Source organism: Panthera tigris, chromosome A3, assembly GCF_018350195.1.
Source record: "Panthera tigris isolate Pti1 chromosome A3, P.tigris_Pti1_mat1.1, whole genome shotgun sequence".
NCBI classification, from domain to species: domain Eukaryota; kingdom Metazoa; phylum Chordata; class Mammalia; order Carnivora; family Felidae; genus Panthera; species Panthera tigris.
In genome coordinates this window covers 4,832,588-4,856,667 of record NC_056662.1, presented here as the reverse complement: position 1 = coordinate 4,856,667, position 24,080 = coordinate 4,832,588, and the positions used below count along the sequence as shown (strand labels likewise).

Genomic DNA, 24,080 nt, shown 5'->3' with positions numbered 1-24,080 from the left:
ATCCTTTTAAGGTTTTGCTGACTCAGTTTAACGGAGCTGCTTGCTTGCCCTGGACCCGTCAACCTTGGGCTGCGGCTTTTAGGTGATTAGCACCAGCATATAAGCGCACTGCCCTTAGAGAGAGAAGTCAGCCATTCATCTGTCAAGTGCTGATAGTAGGAGCTAAATTTGGGGGGTTTGGGCATCTTAACAGCAGCATTCTTCTTCGTTTGATCATTTGCTTTGGAAGTCTCTGATAAGCGAACTCTTTTATAAATGGTTTTCACGAACCAAGTTTATTGCTCTCCGATAAGAACAGCTCACATTTATACTTAAAAGATGTCTTTAATCTTTTTCACCAGATGAGAGATTCTGGTGTTTTACAAAAGGAAGTTAACAAAAATTCAGCCTAATTATGTTTTTTAAGATTTGTTTTTCAAAGTTTACTGTACTATTTAAGTTTCTTAAGAAGAATCCTGTGTTTCTCTTTTTAGGAGTATGACACGATTTATTTGTTCTTTACATTTTCAAAGAGCAGGATCAAGAGGACCTGTCAGGGACACTGAGTCTGCCTCACTTCGTGGAAGGCAGCTTCAGCTTTCTGCAGAGTCACTGAGGAGCAAAAAATTAATGAGCAGCCAAAAGTAACGTTCTTTTTACTCAGGATAGTTTCTTGGGTATTTCTACCCCTGAGCGCCTCATCTCGACTCTCTTGTTTACTCTTACTTTAAACTCGCCGTTAGCCTTGTCCTCGTGTTCGGCCCATCACAGGCTGGAATGAGGTCAGAGGGCTTTGGGAAGTGGCCACAGGGAAGGGCTGGACAGGAATACCACAAAGAGCGAGTGGGGGAGAGGATTTGGAAACCACAGCCGGGATCTGGGATCGCTCAAGCTTCGGGGCAGACCGTTCTCCGTATTTCAGTTAATCCATCTCAGGGGCCCTTGTAGGTCTTTCTCAGATTGTATATGATGGGTGTTCATAATCCCCAGAGGAGTCACGAAAGGCTATGTTGTATTCCATCGTGCAGTATCATAGGAGACAGGAAAGCATGTTGGCGTTTGTAAAACCGTGTGTATTTTAAAGGATATTTGTGAAAAAGAGTGAACGAGCCCTGTGTTTTGGCCAGTGCCTGCATCTGACACATCTCATCTTCTAGTGACGCCGAGGTACATTTGTACTGGTCTCTGCACAAATAAATTAACGAGACAGTGGGAGTTTGTTATCTGAGATGCGCTGTGCTGAATTGGAAAATCCTGTGGAGAACACAGAGACAATTCAGTGTTAACTTATTTATAAATGGATAAAATTATTTATCTGCTACATTCCTACTTCCATCAATAGTTCCATCCTATCTGTGGATAGGCAGAGTCCCAGAAAGCAGTTATGGTTTCAAGACTTTGAGAATCCTAACAGAAGGATACATGTACTCATGATAAGGGTGCTTAAGTCTCTTAAGCTGATCGTGAGCTCTGACTTGTTTCTGATTAGCTTAGAAAAGCAGAGCGGTGACCACTTTACTACGCCACAAATGCGGTTTGGGAGAGAATAGCCTTGTTTGTGTACAGGTGATACGAAAGGAGGGAGAGAGGGAGAAGGAGAGGCGATGGGGAGATTGGGAACTATGTCCTAACCCATGGGTACGAGGGTGACTGGCTCCGGGAGGTAGGAGAGAAGGGAAGCCAGACGGTTGAGGGTTGAAAAGGGCTTTCTCTCTTTGTGCTGCCCCAGTGAGGTTTCTAGAGGGAACGCGATTCAGGTGTGCTTTGAATGTTGCAAGGGAAGAAGGTGCACACCCGGAGCGTGAGACACCAGAACAGGGAGTCCTGCTCCCGGTCTAATTGGGTAGAAGGGCAGACGCATGGGAAGGAGCTTAGGCATCTTCATGTCAACAGTGTCCACTGGTAGAATAAGGTTCCCAAGTAAGAATGAGCGTGTGAGATAGCATTCTGGTGGCAGCCCCAATGTTAGGCGATGTATCGAACATGCGTTCTCGGGGTGTGGTCCCTGGGCCGGCAGAATCAGTACCATGTTGGAAACACACGTTCGCGGCCCCGCCCCAAGTCCGTTGAATCAGAAGCTCTGGAGGTGGGGTCCTGCCACCTGTGTTGTAACAAGAACTCCAGGTGATTCTGACGTATGCTGAACCTTGAGACCCCCTCATGGCCAAGTCAGATTAGTGGGTTCAGCCCTGGCAGGTTGGTATATTGAGGTGTGAGTAGGGCAGGAAGACCCAGAGAGACATGCCAGGTGCGGCCAACGTGATAAGAAGAGGCTGGGGTCATGACACAGCACCCTGTGTGGGTGTGGGCACATGGCCAACACACGTGCACCCATGTTGTGGGTTCAGACCAGGAAATCTGAGGAGACCGGGAGGAGTTGAACTGATTGTCTCTTACTTGGGAGAGAGGGTTGTTCTGTAGGAGGGTTTTGGTCTGAGGAATATGGTGAGGGTGAGTAGGGTGTGTAGGGGGGAGATGACATTTGTAGGGTTATAAGGGCTGTGCAGGGTGACTTGATTTGGAAGAGAAACTGGGAGGAAGGGAGAAGATCTCTTAGGTGGAGAAATCTAGATGTCCGTGGAGGCCTGAGCTGAGATTTGGTCACATAAATGAGGAGAGAGACATCTTGATGGTAAGATGATGAGGTCAGGGGTGCCTGGGTGGCTTAGGCGGTTGAGCGTCTGACTCTTGGTTTCAGGTCAGGTCATGATCGCAGTGACGATGGAGCCTGCTTGGGATTCATTCATCCTCTCTCTCTCTCTCTCTCTCTCTCTCTCTCTCTCTCTCTCTCTGTCCATCTCTGCCCCTCTTCCCTGCTTGCACTCTTCTCTCTCTAAAGTAAAAAAGAAAAAAAGAAAAAAGAAAAGATTCTGAGATTAAAAATAATAAAGCGTGTGCCGTGGTGCTTGCAAGACTTTCATTCGCTTGCTCTGTTCGCACCGCGATGCGGACGAAAGTGCATGTGTAACTCGCCTGGCTTCTCCTGGGAAGCTTTTGTCCTGTGCTCAGTCAGCTCGTCACTTCTCTGAGGGGTGTGTGTGGTAAGTGGCATATATTCTGCATTTCTTCTCTTCTGAAGAAGGTCTGATCTTACTGACCCTCTCTTTTATGACCCCCGAAGGCCCTTTCCTAGCAGGACCCTGCTTTTGCCATCTGTGACACGGCCGACATTGTTTCATAAAGCGTTAATGTTGGTGAATGGTGAGCGGTCTCCTGGTAACCGGCTTCTTTTTAATGTAGTATCAGCACATACATTTTAAAAGTAGGATAGATGGTTCGTTTAAGAGGGTTTTATCATCAGTGTCTCCGATATTCAAGTGAAATAAATTAAGTTAATGGGAAGCTCTTTTATAGCCTGTCACGGAAAAAAGTACATAATTTCTGTCACCATTTGCATGTATGGAGCTGAAAGAACAAACGATTAACAACATTTATTCTGTCATGTTCTCATAAAGTTCCAGCTAATAGGGAGTAGCAAACTGAACTGGGCAGGACGTGGTGGTAGCTGAGAAATACAGACTTTCTGGCGTGAGTTGGGGGCAGCGGTGGACACGCTGTGGGTTCTGGGCACAACGAGGGTTTACGAAGCTTCTGGAGGTCTGGGTGGACACTTGCTGTCCTCTCCAGCTGCTGATCGCGAGCCCGCGAGGAAAGGAGAGCTGGTCGGTGGCAGGTGGAAGGGGGACCGTTGCCGGGGGGGAGGGGCTGAGCGCCGCTTGGACCCCGAGTCTCCTGGAGGCCCGCCAGCAGGCCGTGGTTTTCACTCACGGTGTCGCGTTTTCAGCTCGCCGGCCTCGCTAGCGCGTGGGGCACGCGTGTTTCCATTTCACGAGTCCCGCCCTTCGGAGGGGTCATCTGGCCTGCCGCCTGCGGCTGTCTCCCCGTGCTCTTTCGAGGCGATTTGCTCACCGCCCGTCCCCGCTGCTCTTGTCGTCACGTTCGTGTTGAACTCGGGTCCGAACGTCAGGGATACCTTGTAGCGCTTCTTTCAGACCGCACCGCGGCGGCTCGGGAGGCGGGATGTTCTCTAGGCCTGCGGTTGTGCTGGTGACGTCTGTGACGTCTGAGGGTGGCGGGGGATCTCCGCACCCTTCTGCAGGGGTGGAGCGAGCAGCCGCGAGGAGGTTTGGTTAGCGGAGCACGGGGGGCCCCGGACCCCTTCCCGTGGTGGGTGTGCTCGCGTGGGCGCTCCCGTCTCCACCCAAGGCCTGGGTACATGCTGGAGCTCACGGCTCGGTGTGTGGGAAGTGACTTTCTCTTTTATGTACTTACTTGTAAGTAATCTCTACACCCAGCCTGGGGCTCGAACTCACAACCTGGAGGTCAGGACTCGCACGCTCCGCCCGCTGAGCCAGCCAGGCGCCCGGGTTGCTTCTCTCTTTTAAACCGCACTTTCTCCCAAGAGGCACGACACAAAGCTGCCGGTGCCTCACTTGAATGATTTAGCCAGATCATTTTCCTGCTGGAGGGGCACGTGAGGCAGCTTGTGTAGAATACTAGCACTCAGCCGTTTGGTCCCAAGACTCTTTTATACTCCTGGGAACTGAAGACCCAAAGAACTTTTTCATTTGTGGGTTGTATCGGTATTTATCATATTATACGTTGAAGTGAGACATTTTAAGCGTACTCATTCATTTAATAACGTTAGTGAGTCACTTACACGCTAAGAGTGACATAGTCAATGAAAAATAACTTCAAAAATTTAGTGAAAAGCCTGGCATTATTTGGCATGTTTTGTAACTCTCCTTCATGTCTGGCTCGGTAGAGGACGGGCTGAACTCTCCCATCTGCTTTTGCAGTTAGTGTGTTACAGCGTGTTGTTCTGGTGAATGTATGTGAAGAGAAACCACTCTACACACATCTGTGGTTCCGGAAGGGAGGAGTATCTTCAGCAGCCTTTCCAGATAATTCTGGACATTGTACTTTTAATACTACACCAAAACTTGACAAGGGGCACTTTTCTTCAAGTTTGGTGTAGTGTGGAATCGGAAGCCATGTCCGTGAGCTACTTGAACTTTGCTTCACTGAAATGTGTTGGTCTCTCCTTGCACTTGGAATGGGCTTCTGAATACTGAATATCAGCGGAGTCACGCAGATCTTCCAAATGCTGACAGACTTCATGACACAGCATCAAAAAATTGCCGATCTCATCAGAAAAGTCTTGAAGTGTTTGGGAAACTGAGCTCTTGATGGCAGATACCAGCTTTCCAAGAGTCTCATCTTTGGTACAAAGCTTGGATTTTCTCGTTGGCGCCAACTATTAAAAGTCGTTTTCTTGAAGGGACAGGCGCACTTCGTTTTCGAGACGATGTCTGCCGTCCAGCCAGGTCTGCGTGGCCGTGGTTTTTCTGTCGATTGTTCTTTCGAGTAAGTGGCGTTCCGTGACAAAGTCCTAGCTCCGCTCACGACCCAACAGCTGTACGGCCGCTTTCCTGGGACAGCGGGTGCTGCGCGCGCATTCGCATTTCATCGCGCCGAGCGTTCGGATGTGTCGTCAGGGGTCGAGGTTCAGTAAAATTAGTGACGGTTACGGCTTCGTCCAGGATATTAATAAGGGAAAATGGCCTTTAAAAAACCCTGCCGGTGTGCAGGACACCTGACACGGAGACCCCGCCCCGTGCTGCTTCTGCTCTGCTTTTGGCCCGGCCGGCCCTGCGGATCTCAGCATCTCCGCACCGGCACGGGGACGGACATCTTGGGATTACCACGACCACGCCGTTGATCTGCTGGATCACCTCTTGGGGTGGGGGGGGGGGTGGGGGGGCTTCGGTCTGTGGAAGTGCTTTGAGCAGTCGGGTGTGGAATCTGACTCTGGAAGCGAGGCCAGTGTTGGCGTGCCGGCTCCATCGTCAGTCTGCCGGCCGTGGGGTCCGAGGGAGACCGGTCAGCCTTTCTCAGCCCTTGTCTGGGGGGAAGCGCGGGCTTCTTGGGTGGGTTGTCGCGAGGACCGGATGGGAGAAGTAATGCGAGCGTGCCTTCTGCGGTGCCCGGTAGGGAGTAGGCACCCGCGCGGCCGTCTTTCTTTCCTTCCTGGGACCTTGTGACGCCACCGGAGCGGTGGGGGCGGGGAGGTGGAAAGGTCAGTCTTGCCCTAGCGCAGGCCTAGAATCCACATGCGGGTCTCTTGGCTCTTGCTTCCCACTTGCCCTGTTTCCAGGATTGGGGAGAAGAAGGAAAGGGAACAGCAGGTCTCTCCGAGGCTGTTTGTGGGTAGAAGGGCGTTCTCGGGTTCTCTGGACCCGTCTGTCCGTTGTGTACGTGTGACCCACTGGAGCTTGAACTAAAAGGCCAGCTTCTCTGAGATGAGCAGTGTCTTCTGAGTGCTGTCGTCTCCTGAGCACTGCGGGCTCTTTACAGATCATTCTGGTTCAGCCTCATCGGTCTCCATGGTGGAGGATGATGGGGGGCCGTTCACAGCCGAGAAAGTGCCGTCTCAAGGGCGAGGCAGTTTTTGCTCCTGGAGCCTGTGAGCTGCTGGAAGTCTGAGTGTGGTCTAGGACACAGTTCTCTCCCTTCCTGTCCTGACAGAATAGCAAAGCATGACTTTGTCACAGCCACGTGAAACCGGAAATTCTCAAAACCTGATTCACATTACTTTTTAACAATGAACATCTGACAGTAGTTTGCAGACTGACCCAGCTTCAAAAAAGGTTGACAGCCCCCGTCCAAGAAGGATGACGGTACCTGTGCAGACATTGGCTCCTTAGTTGATAATGTGGGTTTTCCTCATTGTGGTCTTGGGGGTGGAAAAAGCATGATGGGAACTGAACTTTGAAGAGAAGAGTCTGTGCTGTTGACCCGTTGGTCTGGTCACTTGTCCCTTAGGTTAAATGTCAAGCCCACGTGTGGACTGACCCCCCAGGTCTGTCCTCAGAAGAGCCCTTGCCAGCTCAGTGGTGCCAGGGTGGGAGTTAGCTGCGTCCGGGCCCAAAGCCACCAGCGAGGACTGCTCTTTCGCGAGGGAACCGTGCGCCTACACCTCAGTGGCCTGTGTTTTAAGTGACCTTTTGTTCTCCCCGCTGATGGTCATGCTGAATTTGGGGTACTCGGGACAACTTTGTTGGCTCTAGACTTGATGTCGTGTGTGCGTAAGCCCTGACTTTTAAAAAGGTTTGCACGTTTATCGATTTTTGTCCTGAAGAAGTTTCCCGGTAACGCCTCCTGTCGCTCAGAGCACTCAGATGGGTGATGCGGGCCGCGGGACCGCCCGGGTGACCGCCCGTGCTGTCAGACTGCAGTGGACTTTCTGTGTCCCCAAGAGGGAGGGGACTCTGCCTCCGCAGCCTGAATGGCCGAGCTGTTTGCGTTTCTCCTCTCCGTCGCGGTCCTTCGCGAGATGCGTGGCGGTGCTCCTGGGGTGCAGGGTGTGCGTCTGCCTCATGTTGGAGCGACCGGTGTGGCCGAAGGGGGTGCTGGCTTGCACTTGGCCCCTCGGAGAAGTTGCGCTGCTTCCTGGCACCGTGGCTTTGAGGAAGTCGCTTCCGTGTGTTGCTCTTCCTTTGTAAGCTAGGGTGGAGGACGCGGACCCCCTCTCGGCTGCAGGGGCGGTTGGTCATGGCACTTCAGAGGGGGGCTCAGAGGCAGGAGGACACCGGGGAGCGTTGCGCGGCAGAGGTGCCGGTGGAGAACGACGGCGGCTGGCGCCCTTAGTGGGTGGGGACTCGGTCGCTGGCGGAGGCCCGCCCGCTCTGAGCGTCCGCCCCTTCGTGCTGTGACCTCGGGCGAGTCGGGTAACCTTTCTGTGCTTCGGTTTTTTCGCCTGCAACGGGCATTAAAACAACTTCCGGAGCGGTACCTACCTCGCACAGACTAAATGAGCTAATAGTAGACCTGAAGTACAGCCCGGGTTCCTGCGCGTGGGAGATGCCGAGTCCACGTCGGCTCTTAGCGGGGTCCGGATGCCTTTTCCTGCGTGTGAAGAGGTTGTGTGTCGGAGAACTTAGCCAGGTGTGTGCTTCGGCCAGAGCCTTGTAGCAGATGCTGTATTTTAAAGCCGCTACTATTTGGGGCGCCTGGGTGGCTCGGTCGGTTAAGCATCCGACTTCATCTCAGGTCACGATCTCACGGCTCATGGGTTCGAGCCCCGCGTCGGGCTCTGTGCCGTCAGAGCCTGTTTGGGAGTCTGCGTCTCCCCCCCCCCCCCCCCCCCCCCCCCCCCCCCCCCCGCTCACGTTCTGTCTCTCTGTCTCTCAAAAATAAACATAAAAGAAAAATTAAAACAAAAATAAAGCCGCCACCATTTAACGAGGAGGGTGGGTTCTAAGGAAGCCAGTGGGAACGGGAAGGGGCCTCCTCAGTGCAGTGGGTGTGACGTAGCCAAGGGAGCCTTTCTGGGAGGCCCCTCCAGGTTTGGGGAGAAAATGTGGGGTGCACCCAGGTGGTGTTTGCCCCTCGCTGTGAGTGTGCGGGCTGTGAACGTTTCCTGACGTCCTATCGGCCAGATCGTATTTGCAGCGCTACCTTGAATGCCTTATACGGGAAATGGGACAGAGAAAAGCTAAAACTCAACGGTCACTTAAATGTCTTGGATTATCGTTTCACTTCCTGAAGAGATGGTTTGGGCGTGTTCCCCGGAGCACCACCGGCAGGTGCCGTTTCCGCCGGTTCGCCTGTCCCGCAAGGGCCGTGGCGGACGCGGCGCCAGGCGCACGGTGGGGAAAGGGCGGCGGACTGGGGGTCGGGAGGCCCGAATCCCCCGCCCGAGTCGGCTGTGCCGCTACCCGCCGCGTGGCGTGGGGCGAGGCCCCCGGCCTTTCTGGATCTCAGGCTTGAGCCCAGAAGAGCCGAGAAGACGCCGGTCGTCTTGCCCTGCTAAGCTCACCTGGGTGTCGGGAGGCTCGGCGAGAGCCCTGGTAAGCTGCTGTACGACCGGAATACGGGTTTGAACGTGACAAATGGCTGCTGCTAACCGAGCTCTGACCCTCCTAATGAAATATTTTCTTTCCCAGTGATGTTACAGCCTTTCGATTATGATCCCAATGAGAAAAGTAAACACAAGTTTATGGTTCAGTCTATGTTTGCTCCAACTGACACTTCTGATATGGAAGCAGTAGTAAGTACCGAATGCTTCTTACTTGTTTTCTTTTGTTTGTTTCAGTAATTCAAAGAAAATGATGAGGTGCAGAATTTTGGGTGCATGCATTTCAAAATGTGTCAACATTGTTTTTAAAGGGGAGTGTTGTTTTCAAGGAGGTTTGTACTTTGACTGCCTTTCCGGTTTTTCTCAAACTTTGATTTTCACCTTTTATGGAACTTTCCAGAATACTCTTCTGACTTTCACATCCGTTAGCTTCAGCACTTCCTTGCTCTGATGGATGGTGTCTTGAATGTTTGAGGACTCCCTCCCCTTTATGTGTCTCCCCTCCCATCCCCCACAGAAAAGGATACCTCTCATTATACGGGACATTTCTTACCGTGTCCTCCCCATCACTCCCCCAAGAACCCAGAGGGACGTGAGAGAGTGGGATGCTAAATGTCCTCTGATGCTTAAGGGTTGAGTTTTTGCTTGTTTCTAGTAAGCATGGATTCCCCCCCTGCCTCCCTTGTTTCCCTCATTTCATTTTTCTCTGCTTCAATACGTGTTAAACTCTGTCTCTAATTTTGGTAAAAATAAGATGGCTTTGTTTTTATAAAACAAAGAAGTGATACTATATTACTGGGTTTTCTGGAAAAAGATTATAATGGGAATTCTCCTGAAAATAGGCTCCTTACGCATTTAAATGAATCGGCAGGCATTCTGGTGCCATGGGAATCATGTGTGGATAACCTCCTGGGCCACCGCCCCAGCTAGGCCGGACTGGCCAGTCCTCACGGATGGGAGAGAAGGGCAGGGTTCCATCACTTTCCAGCTCGCCAGCCCAGGCTAGGAGACCGGTCACCCGAGGTGTGCCTGCAGACGTGAGACTGCGGCGGCTCACACGGCACTGTGGTTTTTCTCTTCCAAAATTCTGTGCTGAGGGCTTTTTACGCACAGCTTCCCGCCTCGTCCCAGTGTCACCGCTCGGCCTTTTCGGTCAGTCTTAGAAAAGCATTACTGGCCATCCTGGTGGATGTTCACGTTTGGGGCAGGAAATAAAGGGGAAGCCAGATACTTTGAGGTTCGAGAGAGATTGGTGATAATAGGCGATCTTCCCCTTTTCCTAAGAATGATTGTTGAGGCATTCACTACTTTCTCTTCTGTTTCCCAGAACGTGATGTGTCACTTCACGTTGATTTGTGTGAGCGAGGAAATACGTGGCAGATGGGACGCTGGGGACTCCAAGAGTGTGTTCTGCTTGGCTTTGGCTGCATGGCTCAGAGACCAGAGCGTGGGCTTGGGCGTCTGTGGTGCGGAGCTGAGTCCTGCCTTTTCCTACCGTTGTGGCCGCGGGCAGTTTTCATTAACTCTCCCTAGGGTCTGGTCACCTGTAAAATGGGGCTAAAAACCCAACTGACTCCGTTGCCGTGGGACCCAGCGTGCTGTGTGTCTCCGACACCGGGCACGGAGTCCAGAGTTGCCGTGTCTGAGGGCCGTCGTAGGCCAGGCCCCCGTTTCGCTCCCTTTAGGATGATTTTTATAAGAGTTAAAAATTCTTCTAGGGAATGTCCATCGTAGGAAGCCGTGGAAATACACACGTAAGCAAAACTAAAACCAAAAGTAACTAAAACTAAAAGATTTGCTTATGCTCGACCTAACCACTGTTTTTGAGAGCCTTGTGCCATTTCTTTAAACTATTTTTTTGTGTGTGTTTTGATGTACAGGAAGTAGAAAAAACTATATCGTGACTACTCATATAAACTTTGCCCAGATTTACCATCTAACACTTGGCCACATTTGCTTCATTTCTGTTGTAAACTCTTTTTTCGCTGAACCGCTTGGTTGTAAGATGCAGGCTTCACGACTCTTCGGTCGTGCGTGCTTCAGGGCGGGGACAGTCTCTGGCGTAGCCACAGCACTGTCCCCCTGGCTGAGAAAATTGGCGTTAATTCAGTCATATTATCTAGCAGAAAGACCCTGATGCAGCATTTTCCAGTTACTCCAGACTGGCCTGGAGTTGTTCTTAGTCTAGTAGAGTACTCTCAACCTTTTTTGTTTTTGTGGCTTTGAAGTTTTTAGAGTCCAGGCCAGTTAGCTTGTTGTACGCCCCACATTCTGGACTTGTTCGGTTATTTCCTCACGATCACATTCAGGTTAAATGCGTTTTGGCAAGAATATTCCGTAAGTAACATCCTGTACGCACCGTACCAGGAGGCACGGAGTACTGGCTCGTCCCTCTATTGGTGATGCTAAGTTGGATCACTTGGTTGCGATGGCGAGGTGACTGCCAACGTCCCCGCGTCCAAGCGCAGTTGCCCCTTGGGGAATAGGTACTCTGTGATACCCTTGAGTAATCAGGTACTTGGAGACCATGTGAACGTCCTGCTCGCCAGCAGTCTCGCCCTCACCCGGTGGTTGCAGCGTCCAGCGGTGATCCTTGCTTGATGCTCTTTTGACACACACACACACGCACACAGACGTGTGCTCGTGTGTGCGTGCAGAGGAACAAACTTAAGATCTTGTTTCTGGCTTCTTCACTTAATGTTCGGTGCGAGCAAACACTCTTCGGTATCATTTGAATGGCGTGCGGTTCCACCGAATGGACCTGCCCCGATGCATCTGGCCGCTCTGATGTTTGGCGCGTTGCTGGCTCTTGCGACCACTGTTGCTCTGGCTGCCTCCTGCATGGTCCCGGGTGAGGGGGGAGTAGTGTGAACGTCCTGCCGTGCTGGCCTGCACTTCTCAGCATGCCCTGGGATTCCCGTCCTCACTGCCAGGAGGAGGGGGATCGAGCCAGGAGCACATCATGCCAGAGCATGGATTTGATTTAGCCGGCAAGGTGTTCCCACCAGCAGGCTGGAGGGAGTGGGGGGCCACCCGGACACTGGCTTGCTAGCTGTGCCCCGTTGGTAGTGGGCAGTGTGGTTCTAAGTCCACTCCCAGGTAGTGTACGTTGCCTCTCTCTACGAAGGGTGTATCCCGCAAAGTCCATTTTATCTTCCTAAGGAGAGCCAAAGTTGCCTCCGGTCATTCGGACGTAATTTAGACAATTCCTCTTCCTTTGGTGATGGTCAGTCGTCTCTGTTCCACGCGCTTCCCATAGAGCAGCAGCAGGGAGGAGCATTGGTTGGTGTGGAGGGATCGGGCGGCGGGACTGGGCTTGTGAAGCGTGATAAGCGTTCGGGGAAAGCTGTGTGTTTAATCTTGTCGTTAGAACTACTGAAATCTCTGCAGACCTAAGTTCCTTATTCGATACACATCAGGGCTTCCTCATTGAGCGTGTTTTTCTGAAATTGTCAGTTATAGGAAGAAAATCATTCCTCCGGCAGCTTTGTAATATCTTGATTATTAAATTTAAATTGTTTTAGTGGAAGGAGGCAAAACCGGAAGACCTTATGGATTCAAAACTTAGATGTGTGTTTGAATTGCCAGCAGAAAATGATAAACCAGTAAGTATGTTTACGGTTAACAATAATTGAATGTTGCAAGCTGATGCTTATTTGCATACCATCTCGTACAAAACCAAGATTTAAGTTGGCAAATTATTTTCCTTCCTCTGACGTGTGATGAAAAAAATAAGCTGAAGTCAACAAGTAAGCGGGCCTCCAGGAAATCAGCCTTTGAGAGGCTTGCAGAAAGACACCTAATTGAAACAATTTTTTTTTTCTTAAAAAGTGCAGCCTGTTGGCCGTTGCAATGTCCTAAATCCTAAAGCACTTCTTTGACTTGGCAAAGTTATAGGTTGCTGTAAAACAGTGGGTGAGTCTGAAACAGGGAATAATTTGCCGTTGATCATGGTGCTTGACGGACAGGCTCTCGGGTTCTGTTCCACAGACCTCCGTCGCGGGTCTCCCTGTCCGTCCGCTCTTTCCCCTTCCCCCTCCTGCCTCTTTAGGGTTTCTCAACCTCAGCACTATTAACATCGGGGTGGGTCATCCTCTGCTGGGGGCCCATCCTGGCCCTTGTAGGCTGTTCAGCAGCACCCCTGGCCTCTGCTCACTAGATGCGAGTAGTCCCCCCTCTTGTGTGACAACCAAAGGTGTCTCCAGACATTGCCCGTTGTGCATGGGTGGGGGCGGAATCATCGCCTCCATTGGGAGTCACACCCCCCCCCCCCCCGTGTTGCTGGAGGGGGTCGCTGAAAGGACCGGCTTCCTCCAAGCTGTCGACTGGCTTTTCTCTGGGAAGTCAAGGGACAAGCCTGTCATGGCCCTTGCCTGTGGCCAGTTGAAGAGAGAAGACTGTATCCGAAGTGCTAATTTGGACCTTCTTTCAACCTAGTCAGAAAAGCTTCAATTGTATTAAAAGCACTGTTTGAAACACACAGAATATTCAACTACCCTGGCTGTTAATAGCTGGGGTTGGGAAATCGAAGCGCCCACATTGTTAACATCGTCCACAGCAGCGTCCAGGGATGCTGTTGATAACGTGTCACCACTGCTTAGTATTTTCTTCCTGCTCAGTGACTGACCACTGCCGTTATCCTGTTTCTCGGATGGGTAGTGGGCTGTTTTGTTGTTGCTTTTTCCTCTTCCCGCTGCACATCCCGGTAAGGTCGGCATCGCTGTTCGGCTCCCGGCCCTGTGCTGAGCCAGCTTTGTGGAGGCGGGGGTGGGGGGGCGCCCTGGCAGGAACCCCTCCTCTCCTCTGGAAGACGAGGGGTCGAGCCCGAGGGTGCGATAGGGAGAGCTAGTCGTTTTCCGGGGGCCGCACGGAGCCCTCAGCACGCTGGTCCCCGCCTGTTCTATTTTCCCCGGCACACCTGAACATCCCCGCCCCGGGCACTCTCCGGAGGCCGTCGTGACCGTCTTGGCCGGGACGTGGGGGACGCGCACGTCCCTGGATTGACATATCACAGACGCCGAGCTCGTTTCACCTGCAACGCAGCTTCAGAGTTCTGAGTTCGTGACATAAATCGCCCTCGGTGTCACGTTCTCCTTGGCCTCCCCCGTCCCCCCTCCACCGTCCCAGCCCATCCTGGGGATGTTCAGGGCTTCCTGGTGACAGTAACTCGTGGCCAGGAACTCCTGAGCTTGTACGATTACGATACGCTACTGTTTGCATGGCGGGGATTTGCTAGTGCGGTGTGCACGGCCCTTTTCCTCTTTCTTTGAAGTATTAGTCTCAGCCGAACTTCATTATTTGCCCTCATCCATAATTTCTGGGGCCCCGTTGCTTTAGATTATTAAGATACTAGATAAAGTGATCCATTTTTAAAATAAATGTGGCATTTTACAGTGTGGATGAAACACTACCACGTGTGGTGTTTGCTGAGAACTACTTTACTTTGCATAAAAAAGTCCTTTATTACATAGTTGGTGACACTTGGGCTTTCATTTATTTCTGAACAGCATGATGTAGAAATAAATAAAATCATACCCACAACCGCATCCAAGACAGAAACCCCAACGGTGTCTAAAGCTCTGAGCTCCTCTTTGGATGACACTGAGGTTAAGAAGGTCATGGAGGAGTGTAAGAGGCTGCAAGGTGAAGTTCAGAGGCTGCGGGAGGAGAACAAGCAATTCAAGGTAATGGCTTTTTCTTCTTTTTTCTTGTCTTGTCTTTTCTTGTCTTTTCTGTCTTGTCTTGTCTTGTCTTGTCTTTTCTTTTCTTTCTTTTTTGTTTTTTTAAAGAGTTTATAAGTCTTTTAAGTAATCTCCACACCCAACATGGGGCTCGAACTCAACGACCCCAAGACCAAGAGTCACATGCTGTACCGACTGAGCCAGCCAGGTGCCCTAGTGGTATTTTATTCCTGACAATCTGCAGAAAACAAGGGCTTTCCTCCTGTGGTCTTGGGTGGTGAAGTTGATGAATCCCTGAATTTGTAGAGTTGTTTTGTATTTGCACATTCTTTCCTCAGGGAGAGATGTCTGTGGCTTTCATCAGGTTCTCAAAAGAGCTCTGAACAACCAACCCCCTGCCCTGTAATTAACCAGCGTCCCTTGAGCAGAAGTTTCTCAGCTATTCAAATTCTTGTTCCCTTGTACTTTGTGTGTTATAATTTATTTGATCTTCTAAACCCTTTGGTGAAGTGTAGGGATTATCATCATCCCCACTTTACAGATGAGGAAACTGAGGAACAGAGAGGTTAAGTGACTTGCCTGAGATCACACGGTCAGTGAGATGAGAAGCCGGGCTGTGTGCCCCAGAGTCCCCATCTTTCCCATTCTCCCGCTTCAGCCTGCAGACTCTTGTCCTCGTGTTGAGAAACAAAGCCTCTGTCATCCTCCCACTAGTATAAATTGAAGATAAATTCTGAGATTAAAAACAAAACCACAGTGGGTATCCTGACTTCACATTTTCAAATCCTACTCCATCCCCACTGGATGAGAGCCCTTTTTTAGGAGGGTAAATACTGACCTGTACTCTGTTTTAACACAGGCGTCACTCTGGATTTTGGAGATTCTACGTGGGTCTGGGCAGTAGGGTCTCAACAAACTACTAATGTGGTGAGGAGCTCGGAGACAGGAAGTTGTCACGGCAGACAGGTGGAGCCCACAGAAGGAGACCCCCGAGTCTCTGGTGGGCGGATGCTGACGGAGGGGTCGGCACTGGCGTTAGAGGGTCGGGCTGCACGGGTGGGGGAGGGGGGAGGCAGGGCGTACCTCATTTGGCCCCGGAGCCCTCACGTGTTGTGGTAGTGAGCGCTCACACTTGACCCGCTCTGAGTCTGTGGTGGTCACGGCGTCTCCTGGGCCTCCACTCACAGAACGTGTCTGAGGCCCCTCCTGGCTTTAAGAGTATGTGTGTTTCAGACGGGGTCTTGGGTCTTGAAGAGGTTTCTGAGCATCTGATCCTAGGAACTTCTGTTGCAGCTTAAGTATGAGGCCGGCCTGTTGTCTTCTTCTCGGTCCTGCTGCCCAACCAGGCCCTGGACTGTCGCTCTTTAACTACCGTGGCACCAGATGCACATGAGAAATTCAGCTCAGTTGACTTTTCCTTCTTTCATGCTGACAGTGTAGTACATACAGGAGAACTGACAGTGTCTGGAAAATGGCATCATCTTCTTTCTTTGCAGGAATCTTGATGTGCCTCATTCAGTAACTTTTAGTATGGAGTAAATTATGAAGCTGACACTTTACTTTTTGGCTAAAAATCTAAGATCTGCCTGAAGCTTCTCCTTGAGTGTATTTCTCTTCAGAAACGTTTAAAGTGATAAATAGGTAGAAATAGCTTCTATATAAACCCAATAAAATAAATGCTGTATTTTGCTGTGCCCATTTTTTTTTTGAAGTTAATCGAATAACGCCGCTCATTCATCACTGTGCAGTGGTGTTGGCCATGCCCCGTGAGCAGAACATCTTCACAATACTAGCAGACCAGTCTTGACGCTAGAAGATTCTTTATCCTGCCAAACACCGATTTCTTGTTTTGTGTCCTTTCCCTCTGTCGTTTGGCCAACACATCTCTCGAGGCCCTCCCCTGTACCCGGCACTGCGGGTGCATACGTGAGCTGTCCCTGCCGTGGAGGAGCTCCCCGTTGACCGGGGTCGCTGGGGAGACACGGACACGGGTCCCGGAGACCCGACTGATGAGTGGTCCCGCAGAGATGGCCCCAAGTGCCTGGAGAGTCAGCTTGGCGGGCTGGCTGCCTGTTGTCTCCAGGACCTACGAGTCTGGGGATGAGCAGACGGGGTCGTTAGCCGGAGGCACGCCGGGGACCACATAGAGAGACGCATGCCCTGTTGAGGAATGTGCACTGGGCCTTGGGATCAGTGAAGAAAGAAAGGGTTTCTATTCTGTGCATATCTACGTAGTTGAGGGAAAAGTGTGGCCGAATGTCTGTAGAGATGTGAAAAAGGATGTCGCTCCTTTGGCGGGAATTCCTTGCTTTAAGTCGAAAATATTTGAGATGCATTGATCAAACTGTGTCACATTTTAATATTATTCCAGATACCATTGTTTTCTATCCAGCAGTCTCCATGTAACTCATCAACTACAGAGCTCTGCACTGGAAGCCTTGTGGGCCCCCTACCTGTGTAGCTTCTTGTGATTTTTTAGATTTGTGCTTCGGGAAATGCCTGTCGTTCACCCATTGATGACCTGAGCAGGGAAGACTGCTCATCAGAGGAAGAAGGACAGAGAGGGTTGGGGTCGGGTGTAGAAGGGTGGCCCGGAGACGCGGCCAGGACGGTGGGTGGTCCCAGGTCTCAGATGTGCCTGGCGGACCCCGTCGGGAGCTTTTTCTCTGTAAGTCACGGGGAACCGAGGCCCTGCTTTAGATGTGTGGTATAAAAAGGTACACTGGCAGCCTCGTGTAGGTGGGTAGAAGGAAAGAGGGGCCAGCTGCTGGCAGCGTTTTCTCCCTGGCCTCAAGCCAGTGCCTTCTTCTCTGTGGGATTCAGTTTCTCCCTTTGAAAAGTGAGGAGGCTGGACCACACCACGTGATCCAAGTCTGTGCTTAAAAGCCCACCCTGCTCTGCTAAACTGTACAGCTGACTTCTGCTTCTGGGGCCTTGGGTTGTCTTTGAAAATGTGCATTTGCTTCCGTAGGAAGAAGACGGACTTCGCATGAGGAAGACGGTGCAGAGCCACAGCCCCGTCCCCGCGTCAGCCACGGCTGGGAAGGAGGAGGGCCTCAGCGCCCGGCTCCTTGCTCTCGTGGTTTTGTTCTTCATTGTCGGTGTGATCATAGGGAAGATCGCCTTGTAGACGCGGCAGGCGGAGGGTGGCACACTGCGTTGACGGGCCCGCCATTCTGTGGGGTTTGAATTTATCATAACCATGTGTCAAAAGAAGTTAATGTATGATGACATCTCACAGGTCTTGCCTTTAAATTACCCCCTCCCCACGCGTGCGCACGCGTGCACATACACACAAACACACACACACACACACACACACACACAAATTATAAAGTAACAATCTTTTAGAAAGTTAAAAATGTATAGTAAGTGATCGGGGGAACATAATGATCTTTGTGAATGACAAGGGAAACCGTGATTAAACCATGATGGCATGTTGGAAGTGTCATTTTAAACATTTGTAGCCTTGGTACGTGTGGCTGGACTGATTACCTCTCTTAGAACGAGACAGTCTTCCTGCCGGTTGGTGCTGGCCCTCAGGGGAGCCGGAGCCCGGTGCGGTGGGGGTGGGGAGGGCCGTCCCCTCCCCAGAGCAACCCCCCACCTGCCCCCCTCGCTCCCCGGGCTGCTTCTCCACGTTCTGCCCTGGCCGTCGGTTCCCTGGGACTGACGAACAGGGTCAGAAGCCAGAAGAATTGTGCTGTGGCAGCGTCAGATCTGCCCGTCGGGAGCGGGAGGCGGACGGTGACCGACTGACCCACCACTTTGGAAATTAAAGTCAATGCTTTGTTCTCTGAAAGGGACCAAGCTGAATTACTGTTGGTTCATGTAGTGAGATGGAATTGTTCTTCAGAGATGTGTAACGCATATTTAACTTATTTAATGTATTTCCTCTCATGTTTCCTTATTGCCACGAGATCATGATTAATGCTGTGGCCTCCAAATCACCTGTGCTGCCGGAGGGCTGCGGGCCCCTCCCCCCCCCGAGGCTCTGGGCTCTGCGCGTCGATGCAGGTGGGGGTGCTGTGAACGTTGGGGAACAGCTGCCACGAAGCGTTTCTCTGTGTAGACGAACGACAGCCGTCACCGAGAGGGAATTTTTCTTAGTATCAGCGGTCAACTCTGTCACCCTTTCTGATGGAGAAGAGTAGCTGACGTTCTTTCTTGTTCCTTCGTTGTCCCTCAGCCACCACTTACACTTCCAGCACGTGCGCCCCGAGTCTGGTCCTGACCTTTCCCGTGTGGCCCTGGCCCGAAATGGGGCGGCAGGGTGGTGGCGGAGAGGGAGCCAGCTGGGTGGGGGCCGGGAGAGGGGCCACAGGCTCTTCAGATAGTCGTCAAGTAGTTATTGAGAGTTTGACTGTAAATTAATTTTATGCCATAAAAGACCAATCCAATTCTGTTCGACTATGTAGCATCTTAAAAAGAAAAAAAATTAAAATAAAGCCCCAGAATTAAGAGTTCTTTTGTCATTTTGTCACCTTTGCTGTAGAGGGGAAGTTATTATTTTTGTGATCCTCGTTATTATTTTGTTATTGGAAGGTTGGCTTTAAAATGAGCCCTATCAATGAAAATACATGTTTAATGATTTAAATATAGATATAGCTATATACGTGTGTGTGTGTGTGTGTGTGTGTGTGTGTGTGTGTGTGCGCGCGCGTGCGTGTGGCGTTGGCTTCAACTGAAAGTATAAAAATAAAACTGTTGAAAATCTTAAGCAACTGGTCACCCTCGCCCTTCCATTACCTTGCCCTTCGGGAGGAAAAGAACTCTCCTTTGGGTCAAGGAGCCAGGCAGGAAAGATGAGTGAAAGGCAGGCTGAGTGTGGCTCCAGGGAGTGGGTGGGTTTGAAAAGACAGATCCGTCAAAAGGAAGAAGGTCGTTAGAAGTCATTCGCTTGAGTCACATTGCTCCTGAACTTGGCTGGGGCGCAAGGGCCTTGGCTGTGGCTCTGGGGGTCTGGTCAGGGACCTAAAGCCTGGCAGCTGGATGCCTGTAGGCTGAGTAAGTAAGTAGCTTCTGTCTTCACGAGAAGTTCCTGTGCGTCCCGAGTGCTCACGGTGAACACGGAGTGGCCCTGCTTCTCAGCCACACACCTGTTGGTCAGACCGCGTTGAGAGCGCCCGACGTGGAGGGCCACCCGAGTAGAAGTTAGTGTCCAGTCTTCTCTCGTGCGTGCGGATCCGGGGGCTTCCGGAACAGAATGAGACGCTTTCTGCCGTGAGTTTTCTGTAAGCGGACTCCAGTCTGTCCAGGTGTGGGAGCTGCAGCGAACCACTCTTCGTGGCTGGCAGCACCCGATGGCCTTGACGGGAAGTGACCAGCAGAGTCTCCAGCTGTTCCCGTTTCTCTAGAGCAGAGGGCTGCAGACTTGTTCTCGAAGGGCGTGGCTGTGCGTTCCCACAAAACCTCACTCACAGGAACGGCTGGTGGGGTTTGGCCGGTGAGGCTGGAGTCTGCCCGTGCCCATCCTGGGGCGAGTGAGTTCTTGAAAAGAGTGCCTCGGATATCCGTTCTGTTTTGGGTCTTGCAAAGCGATTCAGTGTCTCATGTATATGTAGGAGCCAGCATTCAGCTTCTCAAAGATGAGGGCATTTTGCTCACAGCTGAAAATCGGAATTTGAGATCCAGAGTTGTCTTCTTTCTGACTAATCATCCTGTAAAATCTCTTTCTCCTTTGGAGGTTAAGATTTGGTGAGCGCATGTTAGTTTATGGAACTTTCTGAGCAGAAGAAGGGAACTCCCCGGGGAGAGACAGAGGGTGATGGTGGGCAGACTGGATGTCCTGGAACCATGCAGTTGGTGAAGGGCGTGTCAGGAGAGGGTGAGTGTGTGGGGGGCAAGCACTGCCAAGGGTCTGGGACCGTTGCGGGAGCCACAGACAGTCAAGATCTGGAGCCTGGAGGAGTACGCACCTTTTGAGTGTCTTTTGCTCAGATGAGAATGACAGAAGAGAAGGAATGAGAGGAAAGGCAAAGAGGTGGATGTGTGTTCCCCTGACGTGGGTCTGTCCTGCCCCAAGAGGAGGTAATCAGAACAAACTGGCCTGGCGCGGGCAGGGCTGATGCCGCCGGGGTGCCAGCCCGGAAGCAAGCCACCCCTCCCCCCGCCCCCCCCCCCCCGCCTGCCCTCGGGCACCGCTTTCCAGCCCCTCTGGGAGCGGTGCCCTCATAGGGACCTGCCACCAAGCCCACAAATACATAAGCAATGTAAGCAATAAGAGAGTCCTCTAAATTTTTATTGATTGAATTTTTAAATTGATAATTTAAGCTCTCTCCACACAGTACCAAAATACCTCTTGAAGACAGCAGGCTGTGTTATTTGTAGGTATGAGGACCCGGCTTTAATTTTTTTCCTTCTCCTAGTTTGCATGTTTCGTTTCCCTCCCTAGTCTTCTAAATTGCTGGCACCAGCAGTAATAAATACTGATAAAATCAAAATTGATTTTTACCAGTGGACAGTTTATGCCTAGAGAGACGGCTTATACCTACATAACACAGAAGGGGGAAAAATGAGGAACCTCCAGTGATCCGTGAAAACCTAAACGCTTTCAAACAAATCCCAGGAACAGAATTGCTATCGAAAGATATCAGCGCGGACTTGCAGGCTGTGTTGAGTCAGATATAACTGAATGCAGTGATGGCTCAGAGCTAAATAGCCTTTCAAATTAATTTGAAAACAAACTCGTGTGTGTGTGTGTGTGTGTGTGCGCGTGTGTGCGTGTGTGTGTAGCATATGTACCATATGTAAGTAGCTTAACATTTTTCAAATGGTGCCTATATTTTTTGCACTCACAAATCTTTATATTTGCAAACTCAGAATCCATGCCAAAATGCAACAGCGTTTGTCATTTTCAGCCCCTTTCTCTAAAGAACTGGACCATTTACAAGTTTCTGGTTACGGTTTGTGGAATTCTTGGTTTGAAAAGGAAAAAACGAGAGAGATGGGACCTGGGAGTCAGTCACCTTGAACCCTTGAGTAACGCCCCTCTCCCAGCCCTTCTCAGGTGAAGAGGGCCGCTGCGCCCCCTGCTGGCGATGGCAGCTCACTGAGGGCGGCCTCCCCGGCCCCTTTCTGTTGAGTCCGGCCGGCTGGAGGCGGACCGACTCAAAACTCTGGAGTTGTCAGAAGCGAGCACTCTGGGCAGCCCTGTCTCGGTTAAGCTTGGGTGTGTTTGCCGCTGGCTGGAAGCGAATGCTTCCAAAGACCAGCAGAAACGGACTCGTATTTAGAAAGCCCCCCGAACAGTGGACGGATGTCCCTGGTCCCCGTGCACAGATCTGGCGCGGCCTGCGATTACTCTCCGGTACCCGAAGGGCAGCTCGGAGACCACACGTGCCGCACGTAAAGTGGGGTCCCTCAGGGTGGCCCTGGCCTGATTGGATCTGTAGGTGGCTTCCCCCTCCCCTCCCCTCCCCTCCCCTCCCCTCTTTGTAGCCTTCCTCAGAGCCGCTTTGATAGGGGCCTTTTAGAGAAAGTTGCCACTGTTGCGACGCTCCCTCCGCTCGGTACATTCCGCCACGGAGCCGAATCCTCCCGACTGCTGTGACCCAGGGGGCACGGGGGCTCTGTTGTGCACACGAGGAAATGGAACCTCCGAGAGGTTGAGTCGAGCGAGTGCTTAGATCCTCCCATTTGGCACCAAGGCTGCCTCTGAGCGGGTCCCACTCGGAGCAGTCGTGTGTAAGGCTGCTGAGCGAGCTCTCCCTGCCCCGGCCGCTCCGACCGGCCGCGCACCTCGATGTGTTCGCCTCCGTAGCTTGTGCGCTCATTCTGAAGACCAAGCGAGCTTCGCCGAGATGCGTTTTATTTTTCCTTTTGAAACTAAACACACTTCAGGCGGTGCAGAAATGCGCGTGTTTCCATTTTCTCATCGCCTGAAGATCTCTGCCTGATGCTCCTGGGGAATGAATTTGGGGGCCGTAGAAAGAAAATTGCCCGTCTGTCTCGGCGAGGCAGTGGCGAGGATGCTTCTCTGCGGAGGCTTTACATAACTTGTAAATTAAATGCGGAGCGAGGGCAGTTCATTAAAACTGGCATCCCGGAAGTGGCCCGCCGGGGTTTGAAAACCGCCGAGCTGCCAGGCTCAGACCTCTCCCCGAGTCAGCGCTGCCCTTCTCCGGGAAGTCACGGAAGGGAGCGAGTCACAGCAGACCCTGATGGGGGGGGGGGGGGGGCAGCAGCCCAGAGGCAGGCCCGGAAGGCTGTGAGCGTGCGTCTCCAGCGAGACCCCCAGCCGGCTCACCCCTGCGCCCGAGTCCCGTCCACGGGGCTCAGACTCCCCGGGTGTTACCTGGGGTGCACGAGGCCTCCCGCCCCTTGCCGTGGGGGGGGGGGGGATCCAGACCTCCCTCCGTGGGGGTGTTCAGCTACATCGGTTCCGCTGAAAAACAAGGTTTCGTTTTACTCGCTTTCATTACAGAAACATCTAGGAGACACGAACGCACACGAACCGTTGCGTCTGATAGTTAGAAGGGAACCCGTGGAGGCAGGTGAGACGTGGTCTCGAGTCATACAGTCACTTCCGATGTTTTCCCTAATGGAATTAATTCATCACAGAATGTCTGCATCGACTCTGTAGAAGAGGCAGAAAAAGCCAGCAACCAAAATACAGCTGTTACCTAACTTGCCGTAGATATTTGCAATTACGATACCTTGGAATGTTGCCACAATATGGATTGCTTTGATTAAAAGATGTCAGTTGAATAAAACAGTACCCTGGGATAATAGTTTTCTGCTGCTAGATAAATGCTGATGTTTATTTTGAAACCAGGAAACATTGATCCTGTGACAATGCCCTATTAGAATTACTTTATTATATAGCACAGGGTTGACGTATATTTAATCATTTGGCTAATGGACGTGGGTGCAGGACTGACGGACACTCACTGCATCCTGACGAGCGGCAGGAGCCCAGCCCGGCCTCTGCAGGCCCGGCTGCCGCCCCAGCCTTTCATTTGACTCCCACCCAACGCCTTGGCCGGCCGCAGCCAAACAGGTTGCCTTTGACTTCGCGTTTCCCTTCAGTGCAGACCGGCTAGGGTAGACACAGCAGATATCTCAGCACGGTTTCATTACGGCTAACAAGGATGCATCGCTTTTTGTGATTTAAAAACGAATGTAGATTAGCATGCATGTTTCTCAACGTCGTCTCCGTGGTCTTCCATGCGATACGAACAAGGTCTGGTTCTTTTTTGAAGAGCCGGATGCCTGCATTCCCATCTTTCTTTTGTTATCTTAGAAGTAAACTCCACTCAGCTGTTACCCTCTCCCGCGGCATTCATAGAAGGATATTTTTTCCCATTGACTCTTTTACTTGGATTCAAAGGTCAGAATTTATTGTCTGCGATACTGAGACCATGTGTACAAGAGCCGCCCGCTTCCAACAGTCACTCATCTGGCAACCACTTACCCGTTTACCTTGTGTGTGTTAGATACTGTAGGAGATGCGGAGGAAGTAATCAATGGGAGCGATTTGTTTTTGTGTGTTCCGTTTGTAAGCAGCCTCGGTAAGGTGCTGCAAGCTTCTGTATACACGCAAGACGGCAAAATGCATT

At 51.5% G+C, this 24,080-nt stretch overlaps 1 protein-coding gene across 2 annotated transcripts in view; it reads left to right on the top strand.

Annotated features, from left to right (window-relative positions):
- The window catches only part of VAPB (VAMP associated protein B and C), a 52,651-nt gene extending 33,502 nt beyond the window's left edge, over positions 1–19,149 (top strand). Inside the window, exons 3-6 of one of the 2 annotated variants that reach the window (XM_042980060.1) lie at positions 8,928–9,031; positions 12,364–12,444; positions 14,347–14,523; positions 17,492–19,149. In XM_042980060.1, the coding sequence (XP_042835994.1) occupies positions 8,928–9,031; positions 12,364–12,444; positions 14,347–14,523; positions 17,492–17,650 (521 nt within the window). In that variant the 3' untranslated portion in view covers positions 17,651–19,149. The remainder of the gene's footprint in view (positions 1–8,927; positions 9,032–12,363; positions 12,445–14,346; positions 14,524–17,491) is intronic. The other variant, XM_042980061.1, reaches the window with a different exon arrangement.
- Positions 19,150–24,080: the final 4,931 nt, after the last annotated feature.